Source organism: Fundulus heteroclitus, chromosome 12, assembly GCF_011125445.2.
Source record: "Fundulus heteroclitus isolate FHET01 chromosome 12, MU-UCD_Fhet_4.1, whole genome shotgun sequence".
Taxonomy (NCBI): domain Eukaryota; kingdom Metazoa; phylum Chordata; class Actinopteri; order Cyprinodontiformes; family Fundulidae; genus Fundulus; species Fundulus heteroclitus.
In genome coordinates this window covers 19,301,578-19,317,529 of record NC_046372.1, presented here as the reverse complement: position 1 = coordinate 19,317,529, position 15,952 = coordinate 19,301,578, and the positions used below count along the sequence as shown (strand labels likewise).

Genomic DNA, 15,952 nt, shown 5'->3' with positions numbered 1-15,952 from the left:
GTTTTTTGGACTCTTTATTGTATTTTTCAGGTTTTATTGAAATTACAAAGTGTCTGACCTCCACATTTTAGGCATTGTGGGCAGTTTATAATTTCTACATTTGTTGCATGACTGAATTTGACATAAATATACTTTTTAATTTAGGTTTATGCAATGTTACCATGTGAAGCATTGAAAATGACCCAACTGTATTTTACCTTAGGTGATATTGTTTTACTGTGATGATGGATGAGCCAGTATTGGTGCAGAAAACGTTTTTTTTAACGTGTTGGTTACCAGAAACCTGCTTTCAGGTTCTCTGTCACCCTAATGCATGTTTATCTGAAACATTCCCCATTTAAGTCTTACTTTACCTCTCTTTTTTTGCTTGAGTAAAACAATACACAACCCCCATTAGGGAGCCCATGTTCTCATTGTGTCAGCATATTCCGTGTCGACTTTTTAACAACTCATCACTTGACTCTGGTTTGACAACCGCACACATCCTCACAACTGTTTTTTTTTGTTATCCTGTGTCCCTGGACATGTCCCGCTTCTCAGGTATGGCTCCAAGGCTCATGTGGACAGATGGGAGGAGGTGACGAAAGAGATTGAAGCTTCAGGAACCTATCAACTAAAAGACACAGAGCTGATTTATGGTGCCAAACAAGCCTGGAGGAATGCTGCCAGATGTGTGGGACGGATTCAGTGGTCCAAACTACAGGTTGTATCCAATATGTCAAGGATTGTGTATCTTGTTAGTGAAAATGTTTAGCTTGTTTTTTGTTTTCAAAAATAAGTTGAATTTTTTGTGGATTTACATAAATGCCTTGTTCGCATTGGCAAATTGCTGGGATGAACACAGAAAAGAGAATGCATTGATGAATTGAAAGTGCTATTGAGTACATGAGATAGACAGTTTTACCAAGAATGGGTTCAGGAGAGATGCCCAGACATCCTCTCCTCAACACTTCAACTCATTCTGGCAAATTCCAAGGTGTATTTAGTCCTTGCTGAAAATTCTTAGTCTTCCTGTAGTCCTCACAGCGCACCGTGCTAAAAAAAAAAAAAATCCCCTCCAAAGAGAGGGATCCCAGAGGCATCCTGATCAGATTAATGAACAACTTCAACTTGGTCCTTTGGAGAGCAGCAGCTCTACTATGAGCTTTCCATGGAAGACAGAACCCTTCAGTCCATCTCCAAGTTGAGCCGAGTCCACGTCATGACCATATGCAGGAGTTGGAATCTGACAGGCTAGTAAATTGAGAGCCTCACATTTTTGACTTTGCTCCATCTTGAGCACATTCAAGCATCTCACTCACTTGTGCACAAGAAACCAAGACGCATGAGCTGCTGTTTAAATCCGAGCTCCTGCCAAAGCAAGAGCTGCGTCTGCTTTCCTGGGACAACCTTGAGCTTGTTCCAGGTGTGCGATGGAGTCGCCTCCTGTTTGTGGTGTAGATGGACATGATCTCCAGGCATAGTCATGGAGGGAAAGGCATTTCTTCTTTTGCTTTTTGTAAACGTAGTGCTGTTGGTGTTTTCAGAGTGGACTGGGTTGGTTTGCAGGAACTGGATAAGATCCTGCTCCACTAGCAACACATCTTACTCACCAAACATATCAAGAACATGATTTTTAGTTTCCTTTTTTTATGTTTTCTTTGCAGGTTTTTGATGCCAGAGACTGCACAACAGCCCATGGAATGTACAACTACATCTGTAACCACATCAAGTATGCCACCAACAAAGGCAACCTTAGGTAAAACCACATACCCAGTGTATACATCAAGTTTTATTTTTGCCTTTTCTACTGTTATAACTTTACCCCCCCATGCATTCAATCCATCTGTCACTCCATGTAGCTCATCACCCTTCTCCGTTTCCGACTACCCCACGTTGACCCTCTCTCCCATCTGTCAACGTACGCTCTGTCTCTTAACGTCGTATCTGACACTATCTGCTGCCTGTCTATTTATCCGTCAGCACTCATTGCCCGGTTGGTAAGGCGGCAGACCTAGCTAACGAGCAGTCATTTGTCAGACCCCTGTGCCGCCCTCACACACGTTCTGCCAAGTCCTAATCACATGTGACATCTCACATTTACTTCTCGTCAGATGGATGGATCCAGACTCATTACTACAAGTCTCCCGGCCCTCCGAAAGCTGGTTCGGATTCACATGTCAGAAAGAGGCGCCGCACAAATGAGACTGAAATTTATGTATCGTCCATTGATCGCTGTTAAGGCGGACCAGCCCGAATCACAATGTAGATTTCTCTATGAGTCGTCAAGAAAAAATAATTCTACTTTGTAACCGAGGACCTCATAAGCTGCATGTCTAGCTTTGTTTTATAATTACATTTTCAAGTAGGCAAATATTCTATTACCACAGAGCGCATCCAGCTTATCTATTAGAGACTGTAGAACAGCATTTCTTCATCACATTAAAGGAATGTGATGCTTTATCTGATTTTTATTTTGCTGACTTAAATGAGTGAATCAAAAAACATGCAGTTTTGGTGTTGATACAGTTTATGATCGGGGGGGGGGGGGGGGGGGGGGGGGGGGGGACTCAATAAGATTTTGTCTTTGACCAACAGGCAGAATTGGTGATTCTGATCGCTGGCTGATGGATTGATGCATTACCATGAGTAACTGATCACATAATCTGTTGCTCCAAAGAGGACTGGTTGCCTATGAATTCTTACCATTACTGCCATGACCTTGTTTTTCTCTGGATGTAGACTTAAAGCACAGCTGGCCCAGATTCAGACCAGCTGCTCAGTCAATCCATCACACCCTCCTCAGTTACTAACAACCAGCTTACCAGCATTAACGATCTCAGCCCGTAAAGAGCATTAAAAGGCCAGCGGGATCCGGGTTGGGCAGTAGGGTTATGGTTAGGGTATGTAGGGGCACGTAGCCAGGCTTTGACAGGGTCATACATCAGTTAATGTTTTACTCTGGTTGATTGGTGTAGGATTTATATCACCTGATAACCTCTCCTTTATCTTCAAAAGCGGTGTGCAGGCATCACACACAGATGTCAATATAGCACAGTTTAGCTATTAAAAAGTTTTTTTTTTCCAGATTTTTTTTCTTGATTTAATGAGAAATGTCACATTAAAATGCTGTAAAATATTTCTTCCTCCGACAGTCCTGGTCAACAAAAATGCCAAAATGTTCATACTTAAAGCAGCACTGTGTAATTTTGGCTCAAGTATTGTCTTAATTTGAGATATATTAAATTATTTTTCAGGTCAAAATGCAGCACTTGGTGTGTATCGATGCTCTGTGCAGGCTGCCATTCCCAAAAACTCGCCTATGTAACCCCCTAATTCAACATTTTCCACTCCTGTACGTGTCCGCTCCATGCTGACCGCCTCAGTGAGTCCGTGAAAAGCAGAACCTACGTCAACCACGGTTACTCAATCTAGCGCCTCTCCAAAGTTTCTTGAAGCCCAGGGATAGCATGTGCAATCATGCAAGCAAGCAGAATGCAAATCTATTTGGAGAGGACTACCAGTGTGCGAAATACCTGTCAATATTTGGGGGGGTCCCCATCTCCCAATTGTTGCGCAATAACGATGTCAATTTTCTCAATATGCAGTAGGCCTATAACATTACAATGTCAAAGTCAAAGTTAGCTTTAATGTCAATTCTTCACATTCACCAGACATACGAGGATTTTCTCATTCACCAACAGTGAAACAGATAAAGTGCATAGGCACAACAGATAAGATCAGTTCCTAATACTAAAATTTAAACATTTTTAGTATTAATTGTTGTCAACGTTACGTTATTCTTCTGTTTGGCGCGCACATGCCTAATTTGCATCCACGAATAGGATTGGCTGGCTCCACTTGGCATAAAAAAGAACATATTTCCCCCTGGGATCATTAAAGTATGTCTGATTCTAATTCTGATATTTGTGAATAAATGTTTTGAATTTTAAATACTGGACATGTTGAGCTTAAAAATTTTTTAGTGACCATTAGTGACAAAAAATATTTCATTTTAAATTTTTTTGACACAATTTAAGACCCCCTTTAAAATTTGCTTTTGAGGCTTTGAGGGGGTCTCATGGATTAATTGGGGGGGCTCGACCCCCCCGGACCCCCCCATATTTCGCATTCTGAGGACTACCATGTTTCAAATTAAATGTTGAAAAGACAGCTCTGCTTCCTTATGTGATCAAAAGAGTGGTTTCTGTTGGATATTAAAATAAAACACTTTATTGTACTTAATTTGTGGTTAAGGATCTATTTACACCATTTAAATTTGAGAAACTGGAGGTTGTTGACGTTCTTTTTACTGTTTGCTATGATTGCAATGGTGGAGCTTCACCCGGCCAGAGCCAGACGGAACGGAGCAGAAAATTGGAGTTGTTCCATATTTTGGTGGAGAAACGATGGAGAGCGGGTCCACTGACGGTGACACACGGAGTAGTCACGGAGAATGTGGAACTGTTTTCATTAATTAAAATAACAACTTAGTTGCTCCGTCAGTAGGACGTGCGCGTACGTGAATGGAACGGAGGATGTGGAATTTGGGTGGTAACTGGAGAGCTTGTGATCCATTGCTGAATGGGTCATGTGACCTAGAGCGGCACTCTGGGTCACATGACCCATTCTAGGATACTGCAGTCTGAACTCAGGCTGGCATAACAACAAAACAGACATCACACTTAAGGTTGGTCTCAAATCGGGGATATTCAACATCTTCAATTGTCTTGCCCCGATATCCTACAGTGTGTGTTGTTCCCTGAGAACAAACAAGCAGGCAGTAGCTGAATGTGACATGTAGCAAAATGAGGAAAACCCTAGAAAATAAAAGCTTGTCAGGTCCATTTTATAATGGAGCAGAGACCCTGTTTGTGTTTCCAGTCCTTTAACCAACGCCTTTTCTTTTCGTTATGCTTTTTCTCCGTTAAATTTGTCCACAAACTATCACCATTCTTCTTCTTCATCATCCATTTGTGTTTAATCTGAACTCACGTGTGATCTTTAGAGGTTTCGTAAGATTTCACGTCTGACACCTTAATGATTCTGAGTGAAATCTGTGTGCAGTGCTTGACGTCTGACCTGACACCACACACTGTACGAGCAAACCTGTGATACCTGATATTTTTATCGTTACGCGTGGTGTCTCTCAGGCTCTGAAAGTCAACAGACTATTTTAAAATGTTCCCATGTGAACCAGCTTTTACCTGATCAGATATAATTTTGGTTCTCTGAAGTAGGATTTAATCTACTGGGGTGAATGGGGCCTTGTCTTTACACATAACTCCATGACTTCTCAATCTGCTAGTCTATAGTGGTCTGCTATTAGATCCCAAAACACTGAGGGAGACTGTTTAATTTCGCCACAGTGCAGTGTTGCCAGTGGCCTTCATGCATGTATATCCAATACAAGCCCACTGACTTTAGGATCAGGGTGCAGGGAAAGGCATATTTACCCATAGTGGCTGCGGCTGCAGCTAGACCCTTCTTTCTTTGCTTTAAATACATACAGGCAGTTGTAGGGTGACCTCTATATTATTATTTTTACAACTGTAAATATAAATTTATCAAATGTGCAGCCCATGATTTTTATTTACAGCACTGTTTCAAATGAACATGAAAGCAGTTTTATCCAAAGGTCTAATCTTCAGTGTATTAAAACTTAATCTTTCAATAGCATTACAACACAGTGTTTATTCTTTTTCTTTTATGCAGGTCAGCTATCACCATATTTCCTCAGAAGACGGATGGCAAACACGATTTTCGAGTGTGGAACAATCAGCTGATTCGCTACGCAGGTTACAAACAGCCTGATGGAAGTATTCAAGGAGATCCTGCTAATGTTGAATTCACAGAGGTACTGATCAGTGAGATACAACTGTAGAGTAACTCTTTGACCCATTTCTGGCTGACATTCTGTATTTATAATCCCTAGATCTGCATGCAGCTTGGATGGAAAGCACCAAAAGGTCGTTTTGACGTCCTTCCCCTTCTGCTGCAAGCCAATGGAAATGACCCTGAACTGTTTGAGATCCCTGAAGACCTCATTCTGGAGGTGCCCATCATACATCCAAAGTGAGTTCTGCTTTTTCCTCTTTGGTATGTGTAAAATATACACAATGCAACAAAACGAGAACAGAAGAGGCAGCACAGAGGGACATCCACCCACTAGCACATCTTTTTAACCACACTTCTCAAACAATGGGCTCCTTTCATGCCAAGAAAGCTGATTGGTTAGCATCATATTCCAACTGCGTGGATTATTCCCCAAAAGCACTAGCCCTCATTTGTTTTTGTGTTTTTTGGTGGTATCCCTGGGACTTGTTAGTGGGGTTTCAAGCTTTATTTCTTATTCATTTGTTTACTTTTCCTGCAGCAGAATACCTGACACCAAACCACAAAAGCATAAAACCCTTGGCATCTTGATCATTAGGCTGCACTTGCAGGGTAGCATTGTAATTACTCAAAAACAAAAATCAGGTTTTACTGCCACACTATCGCTCACGAAACTCACTTACAGATGCACTCCATGCTATAACAGCATTGTTAAACACTACAGAGTGTTTCAGAATCCCTTGACACACAGATCACCCTGCCAGACTCCCGCAGATTTGGCTTTCCTCTCTCCATACACATGCATCAGCTCGCCCTCAGCTCTGGCAGCAGCTTGGCACAAGGTTCGGCGTCGCAAAGTGTCTCATCATTACACAAGATTAAACCCAGCGCTGCAAATAACAGGCTGAAAGCAATGTTATCAGTCCCGCCTAAAGGGTTCAAGAGGCCACGCTTGGTTTGGCCAGTATTAAAAAGCCTTAACAATGGGTTTCTTTAAGTAAATGTTGGTTTTGGACACATTTTATTTTTTTTACATCTCAGTAGCAATTACGCTGGCTCCCAAGGATTCTAGTGATTAAGCATATTGCTAGTTTGGCAGTGGATAATGGAGTGAATTATCCGACGTTACCATGGTACTTGGTGACCGATTTTTCCCTTCTCTGTCCTCCGCCCAGGTTTGAGTGGTTCAAGGACCTGGAGCTGAAGTGGTACAGCCTCCCAGCGGTTGCGAACATGCTGCTGGAGATTGGCGGTCTTGAGTTCACCGGGTGCCCCTTCAGTGGCTGGTACATGGGCACGGAGATTGGCGTGAGGGACTTTTGTGACAGCTCACGCTACAACATTCTGGAGGTAACGCCTCATGCCAGAAAATATCATCACGTGACTTTAGAGACGGGAGTTGAAGGCACAGATTGACTGCAGCCTTGTGTCAAGATCAGTATGTGTTGTCGCCCAACGAGCTAATCAGAATCAGAGGTCCTTTTACTGTCTTTGTGCAAGAAAGCACAATGAAATTTAAAGAATAGCAGCTCTCAAAGGCAGTGCTACTGATGATGATAAATAAAAATGCACAACACAAACTGTTGTCCAGTTCCTGCAGACGGCATCCCACAATTCCCTGTGCTGTCCTCACCAGCCGAGCTAAGGCCCTCATCTCCTTCATCGTGCAGCTCACATCCTGACTAGACTTTGCATCACATTGCAATGCTCGAATAAAGATAACGGCTTCCAAAGATTTCAGCCCAAATGAGATTGGTCCAGCTTTAAGGAGCACCCCAAGACACACGGACACCAACTTTGGATTTGTGCTGTAACTGAAGTGACAATGTTGTCTTGTGCATATCGCGCTAAATTATTTGCCAAATGGGAAACCAGTTGTTTGTTTCCCCCCTCCGTGTTTCTTACAAAGATAAAAACCAGAAAGAATATTTATTTTTACAGCCTTGCACACCATAAAATCTTCTGTTTAGTCTCAGATTGTTCAAACATGACTTAATCTTAATGGATTGAACAAAAACATTTGTTGAAGCGATTTCTGTGAAAACGAAGCACACCTGTAGACTTGTGAACCACTTGAAGACAAAAAGGTTTTTTGGCACTTTGCTGGACTGAATCAGTCAAATGTGTAAATATAAGTAACCATGGAGAAGAAAAATTAAGGGTTATCTGGAAATTTCTACTCTTCACTGTGGGGGGAAGAAAAGGTTATTTTCAGTTAGAAATCATTCCAAACACTTGCCAATCCTCCATGGCGTTCCAAGTTGCCCCTGAGGCCAGACTTTGATTTTCTCCGGGTAATTGCTAAAAATTTGAGAGAGATTTCGTAGATTCTACATCCTGTGGGTTCTGACGTTCACAACAGCAGGATTAGCTGAACAATGAAAACGTTTATTTGGAATGGTTGCCAGAAGAAAACATTTCATCTCTGAAGAGTGTGGGTTCGTGGCCTTGGATAGTCGTTGGCATCTGAATCAGCACACACTCTCAAATCAAATGTGAAGTATTGTCAGGGGGCGGCTGGGCTGGTTTAGCGGTCACTATGTTGACCCGTCTGTTTACAATCTGGAATCAGTTGTTGGGTTTTCTGTCGGACAGGTGAAACACGGCTGATACGATATCCTGCAGTGGGGTAATGATCCCAAACACATGCTCTAGTTCATTGTGTGCGATTGGCTGGATGTGTGAGTTATTTGGTGATGACTGTTGAATATGGTTAAAAGCAGAACATGGTGAGGGCAAAAACACTTCATACCACCTCGCACAAACAGGACTAAGATAACTAAGGGGATTAGTTTGATTCATTTTGCAATTACAGGGTCTGGACATCTTGAAGCAATGAAAATATACAATGGACTGTCTATAAAATTATGGGACCCAGAGGATGCTCTGATATCTGAATATTGGGCGAAACAGGCTCACCCAACCAGACAAAGATGGCAAATATTCAATATATTTTGCATTAACATGGTTTAGGTGGGATTTTATTGAACTATGTAGAAATGTGTGCAGAAAAAAAAGTGACAAAATGATATGAGAATACTGATGACTGTTGAAATTACTGCTGTAAAAAGTTACTTTTAAAGGTTGTAAAATCATTGGTTTTTCATTATCTCTTATTGAAAGCTTTGCCTAGCTCTTTGTGCTATGTGTGATATTCACCTAATTGTAGGGACATAATCAGACATTTTTATTAGATTTTTGTAAACTTCAGATTAAAAAAAAATAAGCTCTTGGAAGAGAGCTTATGGTCTGTTCTAAAGACAAAGTGTAGGTTATTGCATAACTCATGAGAAAAATTGATTAATTCCATTAATACTCTAATTTATGCTGCTTTTGTTTTACAGGATGTTGCCAACAAGATGGGCTTGGACACCAGGAAGACATCTTCCCTTTGGAAAGACCAGGCGCTTGTTGAAATTAATATTGCTGTTCTCTACAGCTTTCAGGTAATGCATCCTTTGTTTAAAGTTGGACCAAAAAGAGATTTCAAGGGAATTGAAGGTTTGTGTATTTGGCCTCTTGGGACAACAGAGTCTTTTGTCATATTGGATTCACACAAGCTGCTTGTTTACAGAGATGATTTCATCACCACCAACACCCTTCTGAGTTATTTGCTCAGCGTAGACCTACATAATCGTAAACAAGGCTTAATAAAACTTTGACATTTAAATGGCTGTGGTGAAAAGCACTCACAATGAGGTATTTAGCCAGAAGACTTTTCTGTGTCACAAATAAAATTAAATGTTCTGTCTGGATCATTACATTAACTTCTGCTGCTCATATAACCAGCTCTAGAGATGCTTATGCAGTGTCAGTGTTGGCCTTGAAAATTGTTCATGTTACCATATTACAACAATAAGGTTCGATGTTTCTTTATAGGATTATGATATCCAGATGTGGAAAACAGGAAGATAAATTATTGTCAAAGACTTGCAGATTACATGGCGGTAAAAGTAGGAATGGTATTGAAACCAGGGGAATAATATAAATCCATACCTCTTGATTTTTTTTATTTTTTTTTATTTCTTTTTATATACATTTCAATTATTACTGTGCACATTTTTGTGTTGATCCCTCACATAAAATGCCAGGAAAAAACATTGAACTGTATGGTTGTAATGTGACTATTTCAAGTGTTATTTTTGTTTGGGGGGGGGGGGGGGGACAAAATGGCAGTTACATTTTTTTGTCAATCAATATTCCTTATCACTTCAGGATTAACCTAATTTCCCATTTTAACAACCTTTTACGACTTTTTCTTCCTCTTGACTGGACTTGATTGGGGCATTTTGGGCTGTATACAAGTTAATGACTCAAGATGCCCATTACCTATGTTTGGAGCTTTGGGTTTTGTCAAACTGGCTAATCTAATCGCTCTATAGAGCCACTCTTTATTTGAAGTTAATGCATTAGAAAGCTAATGCGTACTATTTCTAAGCATGGGCTGATACGCAATTCTCACAGTATAACTTTAAGTATTAGAAAATGATGTAATGACTTGACAACGATTTTATTTTAGATACAATTATACCTCAAAATTTGATATAACATTGCTTCATAGTTATCAAAAATAGTTAATTGGATTTTGATAAATAGACTTAAGCCAATATATTGGCTCATCCCTAAATTTAAATTTAATAACTGCCACAATATTATGCCTTTTTGCCAGCAACTGCTTCTAGTTTGCAATCTGTAGTAAATTAGCTTTATCTGACAAATAACAGTAAGTGGTCCTGTGGTAATTTTACTACAATAAATGTGTTTTTTGTAGCCTGATATTTTTAAAAACTCCTGAATTAGTGTTTCATGCAAGCATGGGGGAAAAAAAAGCAAAAGCCTTCTTTCAGGTGGCTGACTAGCACATGGCAACACGTGGACTACGGGTTGATCTGCATAATTTTATCCTCCAGAAAGCTTATAAAAATGTTTTATGCAGCTTTATTCAGGTCTCTCTTGGTATACCTAAATATCTGCAGCCACACAGACTAAATTTTAATGGTTAGTCACTTTCTCCCTGATTTTAAGTAGTTTACAAAATATTTCCTTTCCTTTCCCTGTTTCTGCTGCACAAATAAGACCTGCAAAGTGACCATAGTGGACCATCATTCGGCCACAGAGTCCTTCATAAAGCACATGGAGAATGAGTATCGGGTGAGAGGAGGCTGCCCTGGAGACTGGGTGTGGATTGTGCCTCCAATGTCAGGAAGCATTACGCCAGTGTTTCACCAGGAAATGCTCAACTACCATCTCACACCTTCCTTTGAGTATCAGGTGAGTGGGACGAGATTTAAAAATAACCAGTCAAAACCAAAATTGGCTGCTTTATATGTGGCATATTCCTCAGTAAACAGTGTCTTTAATGCTTTTTCTGTGTGCAAAAGCCTGACCCTTGGAACACCCACGTGTGGAAAGGAGTCAACAGGACACCCATAAAGAAAAGAGCCATCGGATTTAAGAACCTTGCCAAGTAAATAAGCTTGCTTTTAATATATTAGTGATTTTCTTTATTAGCTCAATCACGTAGCCAAGTATCTATATTGCATCCCTTAAATGTCAAAGATAATAGATTGTGTGTAATGCTAATTTACACAAGTAATCACCCTCCTGATAAAAGCCCGACCCATGAAAGGAAGGCTGATGTACTCAGCAGTGTAATTCATCCAATCAACCCCTCTGGGAGTAATCAGAGTTCTGTCAGTTTTTTTGTCTAAGCATGCGCTTGTGTGCATGTATGATGTGCCATTAATATAATTGCCTCAAGGAAAGTACAAGCTAGGTAATCAGAATTGCCACCCATCCGTCGCTCCCTGCAACAGTAGCTCAACAACAATCACCTTGTGATCATTGCAGGAGACACGACTCCACACTGTGCCCTCGAATCAGTTTACCTTGGATGGTTCAGGTGTTTGCTCTTTTATTGTCTCTGCATCTCACCTCCCTCTCTCTCTTTCTGCACAGGGCTGTGATATTTTCGGCAAAGCTAATGGGGAAAGCCATGGCCAAGAGGGTTAAAGCCACCATACTGTTTGCCACTGAAACGGGCAAATCGCAAGACTATGCCAAAACGCTCTGTGAAATCTTCAAGCACGCCTTTGATGCCAAGGTACTCTTGCGCCTACCTTGCGTCAGTGTTTTCAGACGTGGAGCAAGATTTGATGATCGATTTCAGCAGCGTCTAATTGAAATAGCACAAATTTAAATAATTCCCATCTTCTTTCTGTCCGACGAAGCCATGTAAATGTAAACTGAGAGACTGAAAGAAGCTGAAAGTGTTTTTTTTTCTGTCACCTCTTTCTCCTGCAGTAGACTAACACAAGTCCAGGGATACTTTTACCCACTAAAGTGTTGCACAGATAGTAGTGTAAGACGACATCCTGAAGCGTTTGTGGCCGTGCAAATCTGTTAAAGAGCAAAAGATGCTGCTCTCAATCATGCACTCAGTGGATTCCCTCTAGGGTGCATCTTAATTCTCCTTCCTGTTGTCCGCACTGTGATCAATTACACAAAAAGACACTCATGCATGCAATTGTGCGTCAGCAAGAGTGGGTGTGTGCAAACGGAGGGCAGATGTGAACCTCTTCACGCCTTTTGCTTGTGTGTGTGTGTGTGTGTGTGTGTGCGTGTGTGTGTGTGTGTGTGTGTGTGTGTGTGTGTGTGTGTGTGTGTATGAAAGCCAAGCAAGGCCCATGGCAGACGCGCACCATGCTGAGTTGTGTGCATCATGGCCGCTCAATGTGTGTGGCGGCAGCATATTATCATCTCGTTAGAGGCGAAGACAGAGTGGTCATTACAACCTACTCCTTTGCCAGCTGCTGTGTGTTCGGCCCTAATTTACACGCTCAAGGCATCTGTCGGGTGGAGTGTGCGGAGAGGAGCGAGATGAAAACTAGAACGTTTCGGTTTGCTGGGAGTCCTGCTGAACAGAAATCTTTCGCCTGCAGGTTATTTCCATGGATGAGTACGATGTGGTAGACTTGGAGCACGAAACGCTGGTTTTAGCTGTAACCAGTACATTTGGCAACGGGGATCCACCTGAAAATGGAGAGGTATAACTCCGACTCCTCAAAGGTCTTGTTGAATGATCATAGCAGAATAACCATCTTTCACTTGTTGGTGTAGAAATTCGGAGCTGCCTTAATGGAAATGCGCCACCCAACCTCCAACACAGAGGACAGAAAGTGAGTAAAGCTATGTCCCCCTATTTATATCAAAGGAAAAACCTCAATATTTCAACTCCCCCCCCCACCCCCCATCCACAGGAGCTACAAGGTTCGATTCAACAGCGTATCTTCTTACTCCGACACTCGAAAATCTAGTGATGAACCAGAGGTCAAGGTCAACTTTAAGAGCACAGGACCTCTTGCTAATGTCAGGTAAATAAGATGTGATATTTGTTGTTTAAACTAAAAACTTTGTCCCCTATTTAGAAAGTATCCAAATATCCAAGCAGCAAAACCTACATAATCACAACAAGATGAATAAGAGATTCAGGCATGCCAAACAATGAAATCGTGCTTGGTGAAATCCTTGCCTAGGGACTCTCACAGGCTTAATGTAAACATGTTCTTGAAAATCCAGCTTTGTTGAAGCTAAAGCACCACTGCCTTTGGAACAATCTGTACCAATTTCAAATATTGTGATTATAAGCTATTCTTGTAGTTCTGTATGTAACATCCAATACAATGCTGCCTGTGTGATCATTTTAACGTGTCTGCATTTGTATTTAAGTGAGAAAAGAAACATGGTTCCATCTGGGTTTGCAATATTTGCCACGCTTTTGACAACATGAATTTAGAAAGTCTGTGTCCAGTATGCGGGCATCTTATCTGTACCTTTAGTCACGCTTGTTTAAGATCCTCAAACAAATCTTAGCATCAGAATAAGCAAGCCAATAAATTATTTCATTTATTAGGCAAATAGACATCCAAACCAACCTGGACCTATGTTTTGTCCCCCAAACCCAAAGACTGATCCTTCTGGTAGAAACACCATCACACCGCAATCACTGTTGTTGACTTGGTATAATGTTGTTTTACTGAAATGCTAACACTGAAGCTAATCACTAAGCTTACCAGATACATAAACACTAGAAGTGTGCATGCACAGCGAGCAAGTGGCAACTAACAATGAATGTGCACGCACACTGGCATTATGGGACAACAAATAGATGAGGTGATACCCCCATAACTTGAAGATCAGAGGGGGTGAGAGCTGGAACAAAAATCTGGCAAATCCCTGCCTTTCGGACAAAATGGCAAGGATTGGTTAGTTTTTACAGGTCCCGCGGGTAGGCAAAAATAGTACTGCTCTCGTCCACTACCATGACAAAACGGGTGAATTAGAGCGTGCTTTTAGTTCGTTTATTTTTGGAATCTAAACAATGCCTATCTGCAAGGGGCTTTGGATTATGTCTTTGTGGTGCTACATTTTCAATATCAGTGTTAAAATGAACATGACAGGAAACAAATTTTCTACATTCACAGCATTATTGGGAAAGGACAAAGTACTGAAACTAAGTGTAATGTGTCTGAACAGAATTCCTGGGTGAGAAATCTATTTTATGGTATCCTTTTCCTGAGCTTTTTGTTGTCTGAACTTAGAGATGACACGTTTGCCATTGATTTAAAATATGATGGGTTGTTACTTGGAGTTTACACGTCACTGCTCTCATTCATTAATACTTTTCCACTCCGCTGATGGCTACCAGCAGGTTTGTCAGTTTGTCAGCTGTGCACCCTTTATTTTCATCTGGAACCCAGACCGTCTCCTGCACCTCTTCTTTGACCTCAACCTCTCCTTCCAGCACTGGCTTGAATCCTTTAGACTGCTCGTCGAAGTTGAGAAGAATACCTTGAAATTTTGCCAATTTTCCCAACCACCCCCCGTGATCCCCTTTCACTGCAGAATTTCTTAATGCAAATGCAAAAACCTAATGGGAACCCTCAAAACTCATACCATCACTTAAATGACACTTCCTCCAAAATGTGTTACTCTAAAAGTCTGCAGTCCTTTTTTTATTTTATTTCTATTTGCCAGAATTTGTCCCATTTTGCATAGACTATTGGAACTCATATCATCAGATATTAAAAAAAAGATTTTTGATCTTAGAACAAAGTTCAATTGCTTCTTAGTAGATGGGTATAGTAAGGTTTTCTTATACTGATAAGAAACAATCCAAGTGTTTGCTATATATATATATATATATATAATATATATATATATATATATATATATATATATATATGTATAGGTAGTATATATATATAATTATATATATATCTATATATTATTGTATCATGTCTATATATATATATATATCCTATATATATCTATATATATGTCTATTTATATCTATATATCTATACTTATATTCTCTCCTCCTCTATACTATCTCTATATCTCTCCTCTGTCTATCTCTCTCTTCTATATCTCTCTATCTCTCTCTGTCTCTGTATCTCCTCTCTCTACTCTCTCTCTCTCTGTCTATGATCTCTCTCTCTCTCTCTCTCTCTGTCTCTCTCTCTCTCTCTCTCTCTCTCTCTCTGTCTCTGTCTCTCTCTCTCTCTCTATCTCTCTCTCTCTCTATATCTATGTCTATGTATATATATATCTCTATCTATCTCTATCTCTATCTCTCTCTCTCTATCTCTCTCTCTCTCTCTATATCTCTATCTCTATATATCTATATATATTATGTATGTATGTATGTATGTGTGTTTTTAAAAATGTAAAGATTTCTTATTTTGTCAGATTTAAAATGTTTTAGATCAGCGGGCAAATTTTATATCAGAATTATAATATTAAAAAGTGAGTTATTGTTCCAGTCGACAACTATTTATCTGGACAAGCTTGTACTGTTGTGTTTTCTAAGGCTTTGTGTCCTTGAGTGGAGAAAAGATGGAAAAATGAAGAGAAGTCCGCGTACCAACATGTATCAGTGAATTAACAACTCATTCAGGAAGTCACAGAGGATCTGACAATGTCTAAAGCCATCTGGTGTCACATGGCTCAGTCAAGGTTCAACAGTAACAAAGAAAAATTTGTTAAATTGTAAAAATTGTATCCATAGTAACATTTTAAGACCAAAGGCACAGCTGATGAAATGTAACACAAAACCTGGTTCCATTCAAAAAGAAGG

At 40.4% G+C, this 15,952-nt stretch overlaps 1 protein-coding gene across 1 annotated transcript in view; it reads left to right on the top strand.

The window, feature by feature from the left end:
- The window catches only part of LOC118564870 (nitric oxide synthase, brain-like), a 49,841-nt gene that overhangs the window by 18,122 nt on the left and 15,767 nt on the right, over positions 1–15,952 (top strand). The window contains exons 5-16 of the mRNA XM_036144204.1: positions 541–703; positions 1,647–1,738; positions 5,695–5,836; positions 5,915–6,054; positions 6,990–7,164; positions 9,159–9,260; positions 10,891–11,085; positions 11,196–11,281; positions 11,773–11,917; positions 12,756–12,860; positions 12,934–12,992; positions 13,074–13,187. Coding sequence (XP_036000097.1) covers positions 541–703; positions 1,647–1,738; positions 5,695–5,836; positions 5,915–6,054; positions 6,990–7,164; positions 9,159–9,260; positions 10,891–11,085; positions 11,196–11,281; positions 11,773–11,917; positions 12,756–12,860; positions 12,934–12,992; positions 13,074–13,187 — 1,518 coding nt within the window. The remainder of the gene's footprint in view (positions 1–540; positions 704–1,646; positions 1,739–5,694; positions 5,837–5,914; positions 6,055–6,989; positions 7,165–9,158; positions 9,261–10,890; positions 11,086–11,195; positions 11,282–11,772; positions 11,918–12,755; positions 12,861–12,933; positions 12,993–13,073; positions 13,188–15,952) is intronic.